General features: G+C 47.8%; 2 protein-coding genes across 2 annotated transcripts; one reads left to right on the top strand and one right to left on the bottom strand.

Moving 5' to 3' along the window:
* LOC108636431 (keratin-associated protein 12-2-like) lies at positions 10,865 to 11,570 on the bottom strand. Its single transcript, XM_018051663.1, has one exon. The coding sequence runs from the start codon at positions 11,519 to 11,521 to the stop codon at positions 11,147 to 11,149; it is 375 nt and encodes a 124-aa protein (XP_017907152.1). The 5' UTR covers positions 11,522 to 11,570; the 3' UTR covers positions 10,865 to 11,146.
* Positions 13,507 to 14,214, top strand: LOC100861174 (keratin associated protein 12.1). The gene is given in 1 exon segment (NM_001285768.1): positions 13,507 to 14,214. A coding segment is annotated over 1 exon segment (351 nt). The 5' UTR covers positions 13,507 to 13,553; the 3' UTR covers positions 13,905 to 14,214.

Below are 16,819 nucleotides of genomic sequence, written 5' to 3'. Positions count from 1 at the left end.
ATCCTGCTTTTCTCCATCCTGAGTCCCCTCGGGAGGCACAGGCAGGATGGCTGCAGTGGCTGCTGGCTTGATGGCCACAGCATCCTCCTTTTACCAGAAGGGTAGGGGACATTCTTCATCCACAAGTCTAGAAACTTGCATTATGCAAAAGTGCCAGATATCTTCTCTGTGTGAGCGTGTGGGTGGATTTTTTTTTTTTTTTTGGTGCCAGTCTGCTATGGTAGGACCTCAGCCAAATGGACTTTCCCAAAGGCATACCTTAAAGTTTCCAAGATACCCGATTCTTGGGGTAAGCAAAGCTTATCTAGGGTTATTTACCTGGTGATAGAAATGACTCTTTGAAAAGTCTCTCTACCACTGAATCAACAGTGACTCCGAGTTAAAATGTAAATTATTAACACATTCTTATAGAGAAAGACACAGAAAGCCCATTAATGGTATCTCACAGTTACCTACACCATATTATTTTCCAGTTGCTCAATTTACTTACAACATGTAAAGGCTATGAGTGTCAAGAGAGGCGGGCAGGCAAAGATCAAATTTGCCTCACAGCTTTGCAGATTAGAAAGCAAATGGAAGGGCTCATATTTCTAAGAGTTTTCTTAGCGTCTATTGTCTTCTTGCCCAGGGAATCTTGCAGGTTTAGAAAGATTCTTTCTGAGAACTGAAAAATCTCATACTGGCCAGACATCTTCCCAAAGTCAGGCTAGACGTGCCCTTTCTGCCCTCTGGTGACTTGACAGAATTTGTTTATCTTTAAAGCTGGTTGCCACCTTCCCACTGCAGGTGCTAATAATCAACCAGAGTTAAGTGTTAAAGGAGTGGAATGGAATAGTCCAAGGACGTCATTGCACCTCTCTGGTTGCTAGGCAATGCCTCTTTTGCAGAGATGGATAAAACAGGTTGGGAGAGATACCAGAAAAGAAGCCTTCTGATTCCAGGTAGGCCCCATTGCCCCCTGGAAGGGGACAAGACAGGGGAGCCTCTCTCGGGGCCACCCACTCAAGAGGCATCATTGTCCTTTTTCATCCAAAGTCCTCAATTCAAGGGAAGAGACATTGAAGTCCCTGGGTGCGGCAGGTGTGTGTTACCAAGTGTAAGCCCTAGAGGAATCCCACCACATCCGCAGTCTCATCCTCTGCCATCCCCTGGTTACTGCCAGGATGACCCGAGTGGGCAGCCATGGGCTCCTTTGTTTTACTGGATTCTGATTGAGAAATGTCACTCAACCCTGGGGGGTTGGGGGGTGGTGGCTCTTGATCCCCAGATTCACTGATTGCAAGTTTTAGACATTTGTAGTGACTGTCAGCCTGATGGGCTGCCACTGAAACCCCTTCTTGAGGCTTTTACAGTCAGTTCACCACACCATCTGAAAGAGTCCCCAGAGCAGGAGGCAGGGCAGGAGGCAGAAGATGTGATCAGGTTTTGGACAGACAGACCAGGCTTTGGATTCCATCCAGCTCTGCTATGTATGTAGTGACTGCAGCCTGGGGCTGGGGTCATTCCAGGCCATTTCACCTTTCTTTAAAAAGTGGATATTTTTGCCTAGGAAACAGCCCAACAGACATGCTTGCACAGAAATATACATGAGGGTGTTTGTGACCACACTGTACCAATAACAACAGCAGAAAAGGAGGCCAGATGAAAATGGTTAATAAAAGTGAAAGTGAAAATGTTTGTCACTCAGTTCAGTTCAGTTCAGTCACTCAGTCGTGTCCGACTCTTTGCGACCCCATGAATCGCAGAATGCCAGGCCTCCCTGTCCATCACCAACTCCTGGAGTTTACTCAAACTCATGTCCATCAAGTCAGTGATGCCATCCAGCCATCTCATCCTCTGTTGTCCCCTTCTCCTCCTGCCCCCAATCCCTCCCAGCATCAGGGTCTTTTCCAATGAGTCAACTCTTCACATGAGGTGGCCAAAGTATTGGAGTTTCAGCTTTAGCATCAGTCCCTCCAATGAACACCCAGGACTGATCTCCTTTAGAAGGGACTGGTTGGATCACCTTGCAGTCCAAGGGACTCTCAACAGTCTTCTCCAACACCACAGTTCAGTCATGTCCACTTCTTCTTGACCCCATGGACTGTAGCCTTCCTGGCTCCTCTGTCCATGGGATGCTCCAGGTAAGAATACTGGGGTGGCTTGCCATTTCCTTCTCCAGGGAATCTTCTCAAACCAGGGATCAAACCTGGGTATCCTGCATTGCAGGCGGATTCTTTACCTTCTGAGTCACCAGGGAGAGGAATGTTGTTTCTCTGCATGTCTTGCGTAATGAAATACGACTCAAGCATTAAGAACAAGATATATCTATGTGTGTCAACATGGGAAAGGAGCCCTTAATATTTTACCAAGGGGAGCAGATTAATTTTAAGTACATTGAAAAACCCTATGTGTCTACCCAACAGTCCCACTACTGAGCATATATCCTGAGAAGACCAAAATTGAAAAGGACACATGTACCCCAATATTCACTGCAGCATTTTTTACAGTGGTTAGGACATGGAAGCAACAGAGATGTCCATCGACAAATGAGTGGATATAGAAACTGTGGTACATATACCAAAATGGAATGTTACTCAGTCATAAAAATGAACACATTTGAGTCAGTGCTAATGAGGTGGATGAACTTAGATCCTATTATACACTCTGAAACAAGTCAGAAATAGAAAAGCAAATATCGTGTATTAACACATATATATGGAATCTAGAAAGATGGTACTGATGAGCCTATTTGCAGGGCAGCAATGGAGACGCCTGGAGAAGGCAATGGCACCCCACTCCAGTACTCTTGCCTGGAAAATCCCATGGATGGAGGAGCCTTGTAGGCTGCAGTTCATGGGGTCGCTAAGAGTCGGACACGATAGAGCGACTTCACTTTTTTCGCTTTTCATGTCCATGCATTGGAGTAGGAAATGGCAACCCACTCCAGTGTTCTTGCCTGGAGAATCCCGGGGGTGGGGGAGCCCGGTGGGCTTCCGTCTATGGGGTCACACAGAGTCGGACACGACTGAAGCGACTTAGCAGCAGCAGAATGGAGACGCCTAGGACTTCCCAGGTGGTACTAGTGGTAAAGAACCCGCCTACCCAGGCAGGAGATATAAGAGACACGGGTTCAATCCCTGGGTTGGGAAGATCCCCTGGAGGAGGAAATGGTAACCTACTCTCATATTCTTGCCTGGAGAATCCCATGGATAGAGGAGCTTGGCAGGCTACACAGTCCATAGGGTCGCAAAGAGTGAGACACGACTGAAGTGACTTGGCACACAATGAAGACACAGACATAGAGAACAGGCTTACAGACATAGGGTCAGGGGTAGGAAGGACAGGATGGGACTAATGGAGAGAATAGCATGGAAACATATACATTAACATAGATAGCCAGTAAATAGATGGCCAGTGGGAGTTTGCTGTATGACTCAGGGAACTCAAACCAGGGCTCCGTGACAACTTAGAGGGCTGGGATGGTGAGGGAGGTGGGAGGGAGACTCAAGAAGGAGGGGACATATGTATACCTATGGCTGATTCATGTTGATGTATGGCAGAAATCAACACAATATTGTAATTATCCTTCAATTAAAAATACATAAATAAGAAAAAGATCTGTGTGTGTATGGATAGACATGTGTCTGTTGTGAATGAAAAATGTTGCCTTCCATGTCAGTAAACAAAGGAAGTTACAGCCGTCAAATCATCTCATTACAGCTGCCCCGACAGTGAGCCCTGAGGGGACTCAGGATGGAGACAAATGGTCTGCCCACTGCCAAGCCCTCAGCCACTGCAGCACCCCCTCTCCCAACTGCAGATGCTAAGGGGATTCAGGATGGAGAAAAGCAGGATACTGGCCTCAGATAGCTGAGGTTTCCCATCAAAGGAATGATTTCACGGAGCCCAGACTCCTGTATCCTCCCATACATAGAAAAGTGCTAAATTGCTTAACCTGAGACATCTGGTTTTCTTTAATCAGCAGTCATCTTTTGATGTTCCAACCACCTGGTCTTTGTTGTAAAGCTCCTGCATATCCTGGCTCCCTGCCTGGCCTCTTTGGAGTAGTCAGAGTGATCTAAGATGCTGGGTCCTGGGCTTGAAGTTTGCAGAATGTCCATTGAATAAAGCATAATTCTCAACTTTCAGGTTGTGCATTTTTTCCAGTTGACACTATTACACTAACCAGTCAATATTAAAGGGAATCAACCCTGAATAGTCACTGGAAGGACTGATACCGAAGCTGAAGCTCCAATTCTTGGGCCACCTGATGCAAAGAGCCAACTCATTGGAAAAGACTGTGATGCTGGGAGATATTGAGGGCAGAAGAAAAAGAGGGCAGCAGAGGATGAAATGGTTGGACAGCATCAGCGACTCAACAGACATGAATTTGAGCAAACTCCAGGAAACAGTGAAGGACAGGGAAGCTCAGAGTGCTGCAGTCCACGGGGTTGCAAAGAGTCGGACTCAACTTAGGGACTGAACAACAGCAACAATGCATATACTATGAGTAATTATACAAGTGTGGAATACTGAGCTGTGAAAGGTGGTGGCTAACTAATCCCTATAGTTTACTCCGATTGTCTAAAACAAGACATTTAAAGTACTTGTTTGTCATCAGAATCCAAACAAGGCTTGCATAAGGCACATAGGTGATGCTGCCCTCAAGTTCCTTTTGGGACTTCCCTGGTGGTCCACTGGTAGAGAATCCACCTTCCTAAGCAGAGTACACATGTTCGATCCCTGATCCAGGAAGATTCTACATGACTTGGGGCAACAACTACTGAGCCCACAGTTTGGAGCCCAAGAGTTGCAACTGCTGAAGCCCTCACAGCTCTGCGACAAGAGAAGCCGCCACAATGAGAAGCCTGCGCACTGCAATTAGACAGTAGCCTCTGCTGCCCAGAATTAGAGAAGGCCTGTGTGCAACAGCGAAGACCCAGCACAAGAGAAAATAAAGACATGTTTTAAAAGTCCCTTCTGGTTTGTAGCAGTTCTTATAGCATGCAATCACTAAAGAAACTCAGTTATTGTCCTGGAGAGTTTTCTGCATTGTTCTTTAAAATAATCCTCCATCCCCTATATTTCTTGTAAAATGGGAGACCTGTGGACAGGCTAAAATGCAGCTTCAACTCCTGTGGTGAGAACACTTCACAGGAGTTGTGTGTTCCCAAGTGCATCACGGTGGGGAGATGTCGGGGCTCATCCCTGGGGACTGTTGTCAACCTGTTCCCATCAGCCTTTCAGCTCAGTTTCAGTCACCACTGAAAGTCTGATCTTAGATCTGTTATATCACCGGGCATTGGAAGGTGGCGACTGGCTAAGCTTATCAACTCATCTACGGTTTTAACCTGGAATTCTTCTATAAAGGACTTTCCTTCGATGCCTGTTTTGTTACCCCAAAATGCTCTTTTTACAGAGAAGCCCAGATATATGATTTATTCTGTCCTTTTAATCAATTTCCAGAATTATTTTTTGGTTTCCCAGTAACTTCTACAGATCTCTAACTATACACATACATGCTTATAAATGTATATATATATATATATATATATGTGTGTGTGTGTGTTCTTGTGTATATTTATATGTGTATATATCTATACTTTGGCCACCTGGTGTGGAGAACTGACTCACTGGAAAAGACTCTGATGCCAGGAAAGATTGAAGGCAGGAGGAGAAGGGGACAACAGAGGATGAGATGCTTGGATGGCATCACTAACTTGATGGACATGAGTTTGAGCAAGCTCCCAGAGTTGTTTATGGACAGGTACAATGGGGTCGCAAAGAGTTGGACACAACTGAGAGACTGAACTGAACTGAACTGAAGAGATATCCATATGGGCTTCCCTGATGGCTTAGCAGGTAAAGAATCCACCTGCAATGCAGGAGACAAGTTCAATCCCTTGTTTGGAAAGATCCCCTGGAGGAGGGCATGGCAACACACTCCAGTATTCTTGCCTGAAAAATCCCACGGACAGAGGAGCCTTGTGGGCTACAGTCCAAAGGGTCACAAAGAGTTGGACATGATTGAGTGATTAAGCATACAGCATACACATATATCTATACACATAAAATTCAGTGTATCTTATGCATTTTTCTGGATTTTTATATAATTGGTGTTTCACTCTATACAGGAGCTATTCTTTAGCAGAATGAAGCTACTCTTTCTTCAGCAGGCATCAGTGTGAGCCCCTTCAGGTTGGCTCCTGTGTCCCTTTCATATAGTCTCAAGAGTCTTTGATAGCTTCCTTGCTTTGGGGCTCAAGGTGTCCCAGACTCACTGAGCTTTTCCCGCACCCCAGCACCCAACCACTGATCCAGGCAGCACCTGTTTTCTTCAGTGGGAAATGAGACTTAGCAATCACATCCCAGATGTTCAAGCTGGATTCAGAAAAGGCAGAGGAACCAGAGATCAAATTGCCGACATCTGTTGGATCATTGAAAAAGCAAGAGAATTAAAAAAAAAACACATCTACTTCTGCTTAACTGGTTACTCTAAAGTCTTTGATTGTGTGGATCACAACAAACTGTGGAAAATTCTTCAAGAGATGGGAATACCAGACCACCTGACCTGCCTCCTGAGGAATTTGTATGCAGGTCAGGAAGCAACAGTTAGAACTGGACATGCAACAACAGACTGGTTCCAAATAGGGAAAGGAGTACGTCAAGGCTGTATATTGTCACCCTGCTTATTTAACTTACATGCAGAGTCCATCATGAGAAATGTTGGGCTGGATGAAGCACAAGTTAGAATCAAGATTGCTGGGAGAAATATCAATAGCCTCAGATATGCAGATGACACTAACCTTATGGCAGAAAGTGAAGAACTAAAGAGCCTCTTGATGAAAGTGAAAGAGGAGAGTGAAAAAGTTGGCTTAAAACTCAACATTCAAAAAATGAAAATCATGGCATCTGGTCACATCACTTCATGGCAAATAGATGGGAAAAAATGGAAACAGTGACAGGCTTTATTTTCTTGGGCTCCAAAATCAGAGCAGATAGTGACTGTACCCATGAAATTAAAAGACACTTGCTCCTTGGAAGAAAAGCTATGACAAACCTCCACAGCATATTAAAAAGCAGAGATATTACTTTGCCAACAAAGGTCTGTCTAGTCAAAGCTATAGGTTTTCCATTAGTCATGTACAGATGTGAGAGCTGGACCATAAAGAAGGCTGAGCACCGAAGAACTGATGCTTTTGAACTGTGGTGTTGGAGAAGACTCTTGAGAGTCCCTTGGACTGCAAAGAGATCTAACCAGTCCATCCTAAAGGAAATCAGTCCTGAATATTCATTGGAAGGAGTGATGCTGAAGCTGAAGCTCCAATACTTTCACCACCTGATGTGAAGAGTCGACTCATTCAAAAAGACCCTGATGCTGGGAAAGATTGAAGGTGGGAGTAGAAGGGGACAACAGAGGGTGAGATGGTTGGATGTCATTACTGACTCAATGGACATGAGTTTGAGCAACTTCTGGGAGGTGATGAAAGAAAGGGAAGCCTGGTCCCTTTCTTTGTGACCCCAGTCCATGGGGTCACAAAGAGTCAGACATGACTGAGCCACTGAACAACAACAACAAGACTACAGGAATGCCATTGCTTCCAGGTCCTTTGCTGCAGATGGAGGTGCCCAGATCCTAGGTTTCCTAGGGAGCTCTCTTGGGATCAACAGTTGCTGAGGGAGAGGGAGAGGACTGGACTCAGGAAACGTTAGCCTATGATGCAGTCAATGACTCCAGAGGCAGCTCTCCAGCTGGGAGGGTCTTTCAGTGCCGTCCTGTGTTGCAGACCCAGAACAGGCCTTTATTGCCCTGGATCAGGAATTAGATGTGAGCTTTGGGACTTCCCTTGTGGTCCAGTGGCTAAAACTTCATTCTCCCAATGCAGGGGGCCCAGATCCAATCCCTGGTCAGGGAATTAGATCCCACATGCCTCAACTAAAGATTCTGCATGTTGCAGCTAAGACCTGGTGCAGCCAAATAAATAAGTAATAAAAATAAAAGCTTTAGATGTGAGTTGTCCTGAGAAGGGGGTCTGACCTTGGTCAAGAAAATCATCTTCCACTGAGGCATCTCCCAGAAAGGGATGACAGGTGACTTCAACTGTCTTCTAATTTTTCTAATTCTCTCTTCAACAGTGTCTAATATTCTGTTTGAATGAGTTTTTAATTTCTACTACTTGATCTTTTGTTTCTAGAAGTGCTATTTGTTTTCCCAAAGCCTGTTCCTTTCTCTATTTTGAAAAACATTCACTCTGTTTGTTACTGAACCTAACTCAGGTCTGCTCACCCTGTGTACAGCAAGACCAGTCTACCAACATCAGGTTGTGGTGAAGGAAAGTCCAGCGTTTACGGCAGGTGCCAAGCAAGCAGTTCAGGTAGCTAGTGCTTAAAAGATCCCAATTCCCCCAAAAGCTTTGAGGAAAATGTATTTTTAAAAACAAGGTGAGGGAAGAGGGTTGTTGGGGGTGTGATCAGCTCGTGGATGACCTTCTGAGAAATGGTGGTGGTGAGGTAATCAAGAGTCACCATCATCAGCCTTCTGGATCTAACTGATCTGGGGTCTCCATGCTTGTGGGAAGCACACAGTTAACTTTTCCCATCTACTGGGGGTTTCAGAATCAGCAAAACAGCTCAAAGGACATGGCTCAGAATATTATCTATAGCCCTTAGGAGGAACTAAAGGTCCTTGACTTTGTTTATTGGCTAAACTATTATTATTTTGTCTTACTCGACTGCTTTCCTTTGTTTCTGCATTTTCTCACTTCTTTATACTTTGACAAAGTTATGCTCCGATTAAATTTATACTTTGAAGTTTTTCTACAAACAAAAGGCATGTGCAGACATGGTGGGTGTGTGCCCTGTTCTAGGAATGCCCCCATAGATTCCTGGCTGGTTATATATTTTCATAATTCTGTTTTATTTCTCTAAATACAAGCAAATAATTAAAAATAAATGTTTTTTTCTCTTATAACATGCTGTACATCGCATCCCAAGGACTTATTGTTATATAAGTAGAACTTTATACCTTTTGATCCCCTTAACCCATTTTGCCTACACCTCTTCCCACCTCTGGAAACCACCAATCTCTTTGCATCTATGAGATTTTTTTACTCTTAGATTCCACATATAAGTGATTATACAGAATTTCTTTTTTTTTATACAGAATTTCTTTCTCTGATTTATTTCACTGCTCATAGTTATTTTAAGCTTTCAGTCTGATGGCTCCAATATCTGGGTCACTTTGAGTCTAGTTGTGTTGATTGCTTTATCTGTTGACAATGAATTCATATTTTTCCCCTGCTTTTTTGAATGTCTTCCAAGTTTTGTTGAATATCAGATGCATGCATGCTCCGTTTCTCAGACAAGTCTGATTCTCTGGGATACCATGGACTGTAGCCCACCAGATTCCTCTGTCCATGGGATTTCCCAGGCAAGAATACTGGGATGGGCAGCTATTTTCTTCTTTAGGGGATCTTTCTGACCCAGTGATCGAACTGAAGTCTCCTGCACGGGTGGGCAGGTTCTCTACTGCTGAGCCAGCAGGGAAGCCTTTGAATATCAGATAGCATGTGTTAATTTGTTGTTGCTGATGTTCAGCTCTTAAGTCATGTCTGACTCTTTGTGACCCTATGGACTGCAGCATCCCAGACTTTCCCGTCCTTCACTGTCTTCTGGAGTTTGCTCAAGTTCATGTCCATTGAGTTGATGATGACATCCAACCATCTCATCCTCTGTAGCTCCCTTCTCTTCCTGCCCTCAATCTTTCCCAGCATCACAGTCTTTTTCAATGAGTCGGCTCTTCATATCAGGTGGCCAAAGTATTGGAGCTTTAGCTTCAGCATCAGTCCTTCCAATGAATATTCAGGGTTGATTTCTTTTAGGATTGACTGATTTGATCTCCTTGCTATCCAAAGGACTCTCAAGAGTCTTTTTCAACACCACAGTCCAAAAGCATCAATTCTTTGGTGCTCAGCCTTTTTATGGTCCAACTCTCACATCTGTACCTAACTACTGGAAAAACCATAGCTATGACTAGACAGACCTTTGTTGGCAAAGTGACGTCTCTGATTGTTAATACGCTGTCTAGGTTTTAAATGGACAGAAGCAGTGTTTCCTTCTGGCAATGGGTATGCCTTGGCTCTGCTTCTCTCAGGTCATCAGTGTTTGGGTGGTGGTTTGCATCACACTGCCTTGACCTTGGTCTGGGTTTTGTTATTCCTGAGGACCTCAGGGTACCAGTGACTTCAGATTCCTGTGGGGAGCTGTCAGCACCTTGTGTTTAGGAGAAGGGCTATGGACACAGTGTTTTTGCTCTGTTTTACATTTTCAGCTTCCCCTGCATTCCTGTCACACAGAAGTGACCTCTGCACCTGTCTGCCTATCCCTGGTGAAGACTGATGCTTCTCAGGGAGCTGTGCTGGCCAGGCTGGAGCCAGGAAGGTTGAGGGCTCTCTGGTTTGGGTCCAGGGTCAGCCTTGGAAGGCCCTGTGTGTCTGGGGCTGAGGGGTGAGACTTTCTCAGATCTGCCTCTTCCCGCTGGGACGGCCTTATTCCCCTTTTTGTGTGCAGTGTGTTTGCGTGAGTCTCTCTGGCCTCCCTGTTGGTCATCCTTTAGGCCCCAGCCAAGACCTGAATCCAGACCTGTTTTCCACCCTACCTCCCTCAGAGAAAAGGGAAGTCCACCCCCATCCACAATGTGAGTCTTGAGTGGCAGCCATGGGTGGAGACACACCCTCCCCCACCCACCACCCACCAAGGACCCTCCACCTTCAGCTGAGCCATCAAGAGGGCTCTTTGAGGAGGGTCCTCTGTACTTAAGGTTGGTATTCACCTCCAAGAAGAAAACTTCAGAATATGTGGAGATAAAACAGGACAGGCTGCATTGAGATAGCATGGTTTATTTGGCTCACATGGGGTGTGGTTTCCTTCAGGAGACAGAGAAGGACCCTGGGAACCAGAGCTTCCTGGCAGTGGGTAGGGGGAATGCACCAGTCCACAGAAGGGTCCAGATCATCCTGCCACGTTCTTGCCTGGGTTCAGAGGTTGGTCGATCATGCTTCTCATCTGTCGCATGCAGAACCTGGAGGCCCACCGAGGACTCATGTTGGGAGGGGTGCAGGAGTGACCCCGTCTGCACTGGGAGCAGCTGGGAGGAGGCTCGTGATCACAAGCAGGAAGGGGTGCTACAGGAGATGGGTCTATAGACCAGGGTGGGGCGGGAGGGCTGGTAGCACCCGGAGGACTGGCAGGAGGGGGCCACCAGCACGGCCAGCCTGTACCTCACGGGCAGGCACGCAGAGGACTGGCAGGAAGGAGTCACACACAGGGTGGGCTTGTAGGTCACTGGCAGACATATGGCTGGCCTGTAACTCACGGGCACGCAGGTCGCCTGGCAGGGGCTGGACGTGCTGCAGATTGGTTGGCAGAGGCTGGACGTGAAATAGGATGTGTGGCAGGGACTGGACGTGCTGCAGGATGGCTGGCAGGAGCTGGGCACGCAGGCAGCCTGGAAGCCTGAGGAGCAGCTTGTGTGGCACATGGTGGTGTGGGGTTGGCTGGTGTCTGGAGGAGAGCTGGGATGTCTGCAGTCTGCCTCCCTCGGCAGCTTTTATACCCAGGCTGTGGGCGTCCCAGCAACAAAAACACAACTGTTGACTTCCTTGTGATTGTTGCTACAGTGATTCCCCAACATCTTATTACCCTGGGACACGCTTTCCTATGCTATTTTCCTCTATAAATTCGTTTGCGTTTGAGGTCAGTTCCTCCTTCTGTAAACAGGATGTTCTAGTTTGCCTTTCCATGGGGTTCACATTGTTTCTCCAGGTCATCACTGTGCACGGGGCACCTCAGAATCAACTCAGAGTATTGTATCCTTTTACTCCTTTTTATCTCATGCCGTCAATGAAGACTTTGAGGCCATCGCGTATTTTGAGCTTTTATTTGCACTTTGAAACAGGAGTCTGCAAACTGAAAACTGCAAACTGCAAACTGCAAGGGGCAAGTCTGTCCTGCTGCCTGCATGTGAATGAAGTGTTCTGGGGCATAGACACACTCATGTATTTAATGTGTCTACAGCCGCTTTTCCCTATAATGTTGAGTCGTTGTGAGCGAGACTATGTAGCTGCAAAGCCTGAGATGCTTACTATCTGCCCTTTACAGAAAATTTGTCAGCTTCTGCCTTATTGTAATCATGCAAGAACTGATTTGCTGAGGCAGCAGGTTATTCTGCGTGCTGGCAATAGAGACATCCAGGCTCATGAGCCGTTCAGGTCAATGGATAAATGAGTGAATGAAAAATCAATGCATGAAATCACTCCAGAGGGGGCTGAAACCCAGAACGGAAAGTGAGTTCAGCAGAGAAGTGGGTGCTGGTTGGTGGTCTGTGGGACTCTGGTGATGCTGACCTGGCAGTGGGTACAGTAAAGGGTCAGGGGTAGTGGGTGCTCCAGGCAGAGGCAGCAAGTTTGGGGCGGGGGAAGAATCTGCTGCAGAAATGGGCATGTTCCAGGAGCAGTGGGAAATCCCACAGTGTGGGGTGCCAGGGAGCCAGTGTAGGGGGACAGATTCAGATTACAGAGCCCGAGGACCAGACAGCACAACCTGGGTTCTGGAAGAAGAAGGAGTCGGTGAACTTGAAGACACGTCAGTCCTAAGACATGTCCTAATCTGAAGAAGAGGGACAAAGAGTTAAGAAAAATGAAGAGGGTCTTTGAGACCATATCAGAAAAGCTAACATGCAAGTAATTTCAACCCCAGAAGGAGAAAAGAATGACACTGAAGCCTAAGGATATTTTGAAGAAATAAGGGATAAAATCCCCCAAATGTGATTAGGAAAATTCCAATTTACAGATCCAAGAATCATGCACTGCCCCTAAGTCCCACTCCATTGGGCACAATGTAAAAACCACAGATTGCAGAGTGAGACCGAGGAGTTCAATGCCTCTCCGTTCGCAGGGGTGGAACCTGCATGCATTACAGGGCCTTCCAGGTCTTTCTGACTGGATATCTGTGTTGCTGGCCCCTTGAATGGTGGCAGGGTTGATGACTGATTGATTCTGAGACAGTCCATGTAAAATGCTTAGCTCAGCCCTGGCATGAACTGGAACCCGGTTGTTATGATTATGGCAATAACATGGCCACAGCCCCCAGTGAGGAGCCCACCCCGAGGAAGAACCTTCTGGACGAGGTGCAGTGAGTGTGACTGTGCCTATGTGGACAGAGGACAGGATAGTTAAATTGGGGCAAGACCTTGAAAATCACCATGTGGGGGCCCAGTCCTGGCCTGATGGCCCTTTCCCATCCGACCCAGGCTCCAATTCCAGAAATCCCAGGGCCACTGGGTCACCATCAGCCTCTAGCTGAGGGAGCTTCCTGAACTGAGTCACAGCAGCTGGAGGCTCCAGGAAGAGACCCTCGGGGGGAGGAGGAGGAAAAACAGCAGGCAGCAACCAGGAAGACACCCAGTCCCTCATTGCCAGGACGCCACAGCCTGGGTATAAAAGGTACCCTGGGGAGGGAGCCTCCAGACCAGCCCTGTCCTCTGTCCCGACCCCTCCCAGCCTCACACCACCATGTGTGACACTAGCTGCCCTGCGAGCTGCCAGCCGACTTGCTGTGTGCCCAGTTCCTGCCAGGAGATTTGCTGTGTGCCCAGTTCCTGCCAGCCAGCCTGCCCTGCTCTCTGTTGCCCTGCCGTGGGCTGCCGAAACCCCTGTGGTGCCTCCCGCGTGGCTCTGCTGTGCCGGCCAGCCTGCTGTGAGCGCAGCCCCTGCCAGGCATCTTGCTGTGTGCCTCTGAGCTGCAAGCCTGTCCTGTATGTCCCTGTGTGCTACAAACGCATCGTGTATGTGATCCCCTCCTGCCAGTCTTCCAGGTTCTGCCAGCCCTCCTACCCTTCCCTGGTCTGCAGACCCGTCCCCTGAAGCGTCCCTTCCTGCTTCTGAGCCCATGACCTGTAAAACCCCTGCTCCGTGTGCAGGGTCAGAAGCAGTGGGCCCTCTGACCTCCCACGAGGCAGCCCAGACATTGTCGTCTTCACACCTCCCAGACCCGACTAGACCGTGTTGCAGCAAGGCCGCCTGGTCCCAACCAGCTAGGCTGAGGGACTCACCCATCAGTGTCCCCCAGCCCCTGCCCAGGTCATCCCCATGGTGCCCACACTGGCTGGTCCAGGTTCTGAGGCCTCCAGCATCACAGGCCTAATAAACATCAGAGTGCAGTGCTCACTGAGCATATGATGTCTCTCCTGTAGTGTCTTTCCCTAAAATGCTTCCTCTGGGGGTGGTTCCCCAGGATCCTCAAAGTCCTTCTGCAGAGAAGGCCAGGTCACAGATGGCCATGCTGGTGACCGAGCACGGAAAGGTGATTTCTCGGCTGAGGGTCGAGCTTCCAGTGCTCAGCCATAGGGACCACACTGTCCCCTGAACTTATGAGGTCAGTCCTCACTCTGCTCTGTGTTCAGTTCAGTTCAGTGTCGCTCAGTTGTGTCCATCTCTTTGCAACCCCATGGACTGCAGCACACCAGGGCTACCTGTCAATTGCCAACTCCTGGAGTTTACTCAGACTCATGTCCATTGAGTCAGTGATGCCATCCCGCCATCTCATCCTCTGCTGTCTCCTTCTCCTCCTGCCTTCAAGGAGTCAGTTCTTTACATCAGGTGGCCAAAGTATTGGAGTATTGGGCTTCAGATCAGCCCTTCCAATGAATATTCAGGATTGATTTCCTTTAGGATGGACTGGTTGGAACTCCTTGCAGTCCAAGGGGCCCTCAAGAATCTTCTCCAATACCACAGTTCAAAAGCATCAATTCTTCTGCACTTTCTTTATATTCCAACTCTCACATCCATACATGACTACTGGAAAAACCATAGCTTTGACTAGACGGACCTTTGTTGGCAAAGTAATGTCTCTGCTTTTTAATATGCTGTCTAGGTTGGTCATAACTTTTCTTCTAATGAGTAAGCATCTTTTAATTTCATGGCTGCAGTCACCATCTGCAGTGATTTTGGAGCCCCGCAAAATAGTCAGCCACTGTTTACACTGTCTCCCCATCTATTTGCCATGAAGTGATGGGACCAGATGCTATGATCTTAATTTTCTGAATGTTGAGCCTCAAGCCAACTTTTTTACTCTCCTCTTTCGCTTTCATCAAGAGGCTCTTCTTCTTCACCTTCTGCCTTGAGGGTGGTGTCATCTGCATATCTGAGGTTATCAATATTTCTCACGGCAATCTTGACTCCAGCTTGTACTTCATCCAGCCCAGCGTTTCTCATGATGTACTCTGCATATAAGTTAAATAAGCAAGGTGACAATATACAGCCTTAACATACTCCTTTCCCTATTTGGAACCAGTCTTGTTCCATGTCCAGTTCTAACTGTTGCTTCCTGACCTGCATACAGATTTCTCAGAAGGCAGGTCAGGTGGTCTGGTAGTCCCATCTATTGAAGAATTTTCCAGAGTTTGTTGTGATCCACACAGTCAAAGTCTTTGGCATAGTCAATACAGAAGAAATAGATGTTTTTCTGGAACTCTCTCGCTTTTTCCATGACCCAGTGGATGTTGGCAATTTGATCTCTTGTTTCTCTGCCTTTTCTAAATCCAGATTGAACATCTGGGAATTCACAGTTCACATATTGTTGAAGCCTGGCTTGGAGAATTTTGAGCATTACTTTACTAGCATGTGAGATGAGTGCAATTGTGCTCTGTAGGTTGAGGGGAGTCACTAACTGCCTGAACTGACCCCTTCTAGGTAAAAAGGTTTTCTGCTCAGCAACTGATATGCAACCCCCAGTCTTCCAGCCCCTGCCAGTCTAAATGGAAACCAGATGCTTCTCTGACAAGTATGGCCCCTCTCCCTCCCTTTGTGAGGTCCGTGGACGTTCCCCCGAGATGCCCACATCTGACCCCACGACCTGTGATAAATCCCCTTACATGGACAGCACAGCAACTTTGTGGATGGGAATAAATTAAGGGCCTTGTAATGGGAGGTGGTTCTGAGTCATACGGGTGGACTTGGGAGAGGGGACAGGAGATGTGGTCACTGAAAGGGAGGCCACGGGGAGAGGAAAGCAAGATGCCAGGCCACGGGCCAAGGATATGGTGGCTGAAGGAAGATAAGGAAGCTGAGGGAGATAAGGAAGAGATTCTGCCCCGAGGCCCTGGGTTGGGTCAGACAGTCCATCTGTGACCGTGGCCAGTGAGACTCGCTCCTGAGGCTACCTCCACAGCTGAGAGGTGACACCTTGGTGCTCTTTCAGCCGTATGCTCCTGGTTACTTGTTAGGGCAGCCACAGTAAAGTCCAGTGTCGTGGCCCCAGGAAGGGGTGGGCCTCCCTGGAGGACTCTGTCACACTCCTGGTGACCCCCTGAGAGCCCCTCACTTGCCTGCAGAGGGCGTACCTGCCCATCCCTCCTCCTCAGGAGGGTGGGGGGACATGGCACAGCTCTCTCCAGGGGCAGCACTTGACCTTGGCCCCCACATGCCTGGACCCCTGTAGCACAGGCACCCTCTTGGCCTCTCCACCCTCTGCTGGGGCTGGAGCAGGGGAGGTTCTGGAGAAGATTCCTGTGGCTTTAGGGCACCCAGACTGGGTACCATGTTCAACACCACGTGTGGTCTCATGGACTGGAGGCCAGACTCAGAAATCAAGGCTGGTCCCTTCTCAGGGTGACGAGGGAAAATCCATCCTCTCTCCCGACTCCTGACATCTCTGTGGTTCCTTGACTTGCACAGGCATCACCCTGACCTCTGCCATCATCTTCACAGCATCTTCCCTCTGTGGTACCTGTGTGTCCAGAGTTCCTTTGTTCATGCGGACACAGTTGTGTGTCTCTGGA

The sequence above is a fragment of the Capra hircus genome, chromosome 1, assembly GCF_001704415.2.
Source record: "Capra hircus breed San Clemente chromosome 1, ASM170441v1, whole genome shotgun sequence".
Classification (NCBI taxonomy): Eukaryota; Metazoa; Chordata; class Mammalia; order Artiodactyla; family Bovidae; genus Capra; species Capra hircus.
Note: the sequence above shows the minus strand (reverse complement) of the source record. Positions and strands in the feature narration are given on the sequence as shown.

What these genes read in the sequence shown, in the direction of transcription:
- LOC108636431 (XM_018051663.1), bottom strand. Translation starts at nt 11,521, where the DNA reads ATGTGCCACACAAGCTGCTCCTCAGGCTTCCAGGCTGCCTGCGTGCCC.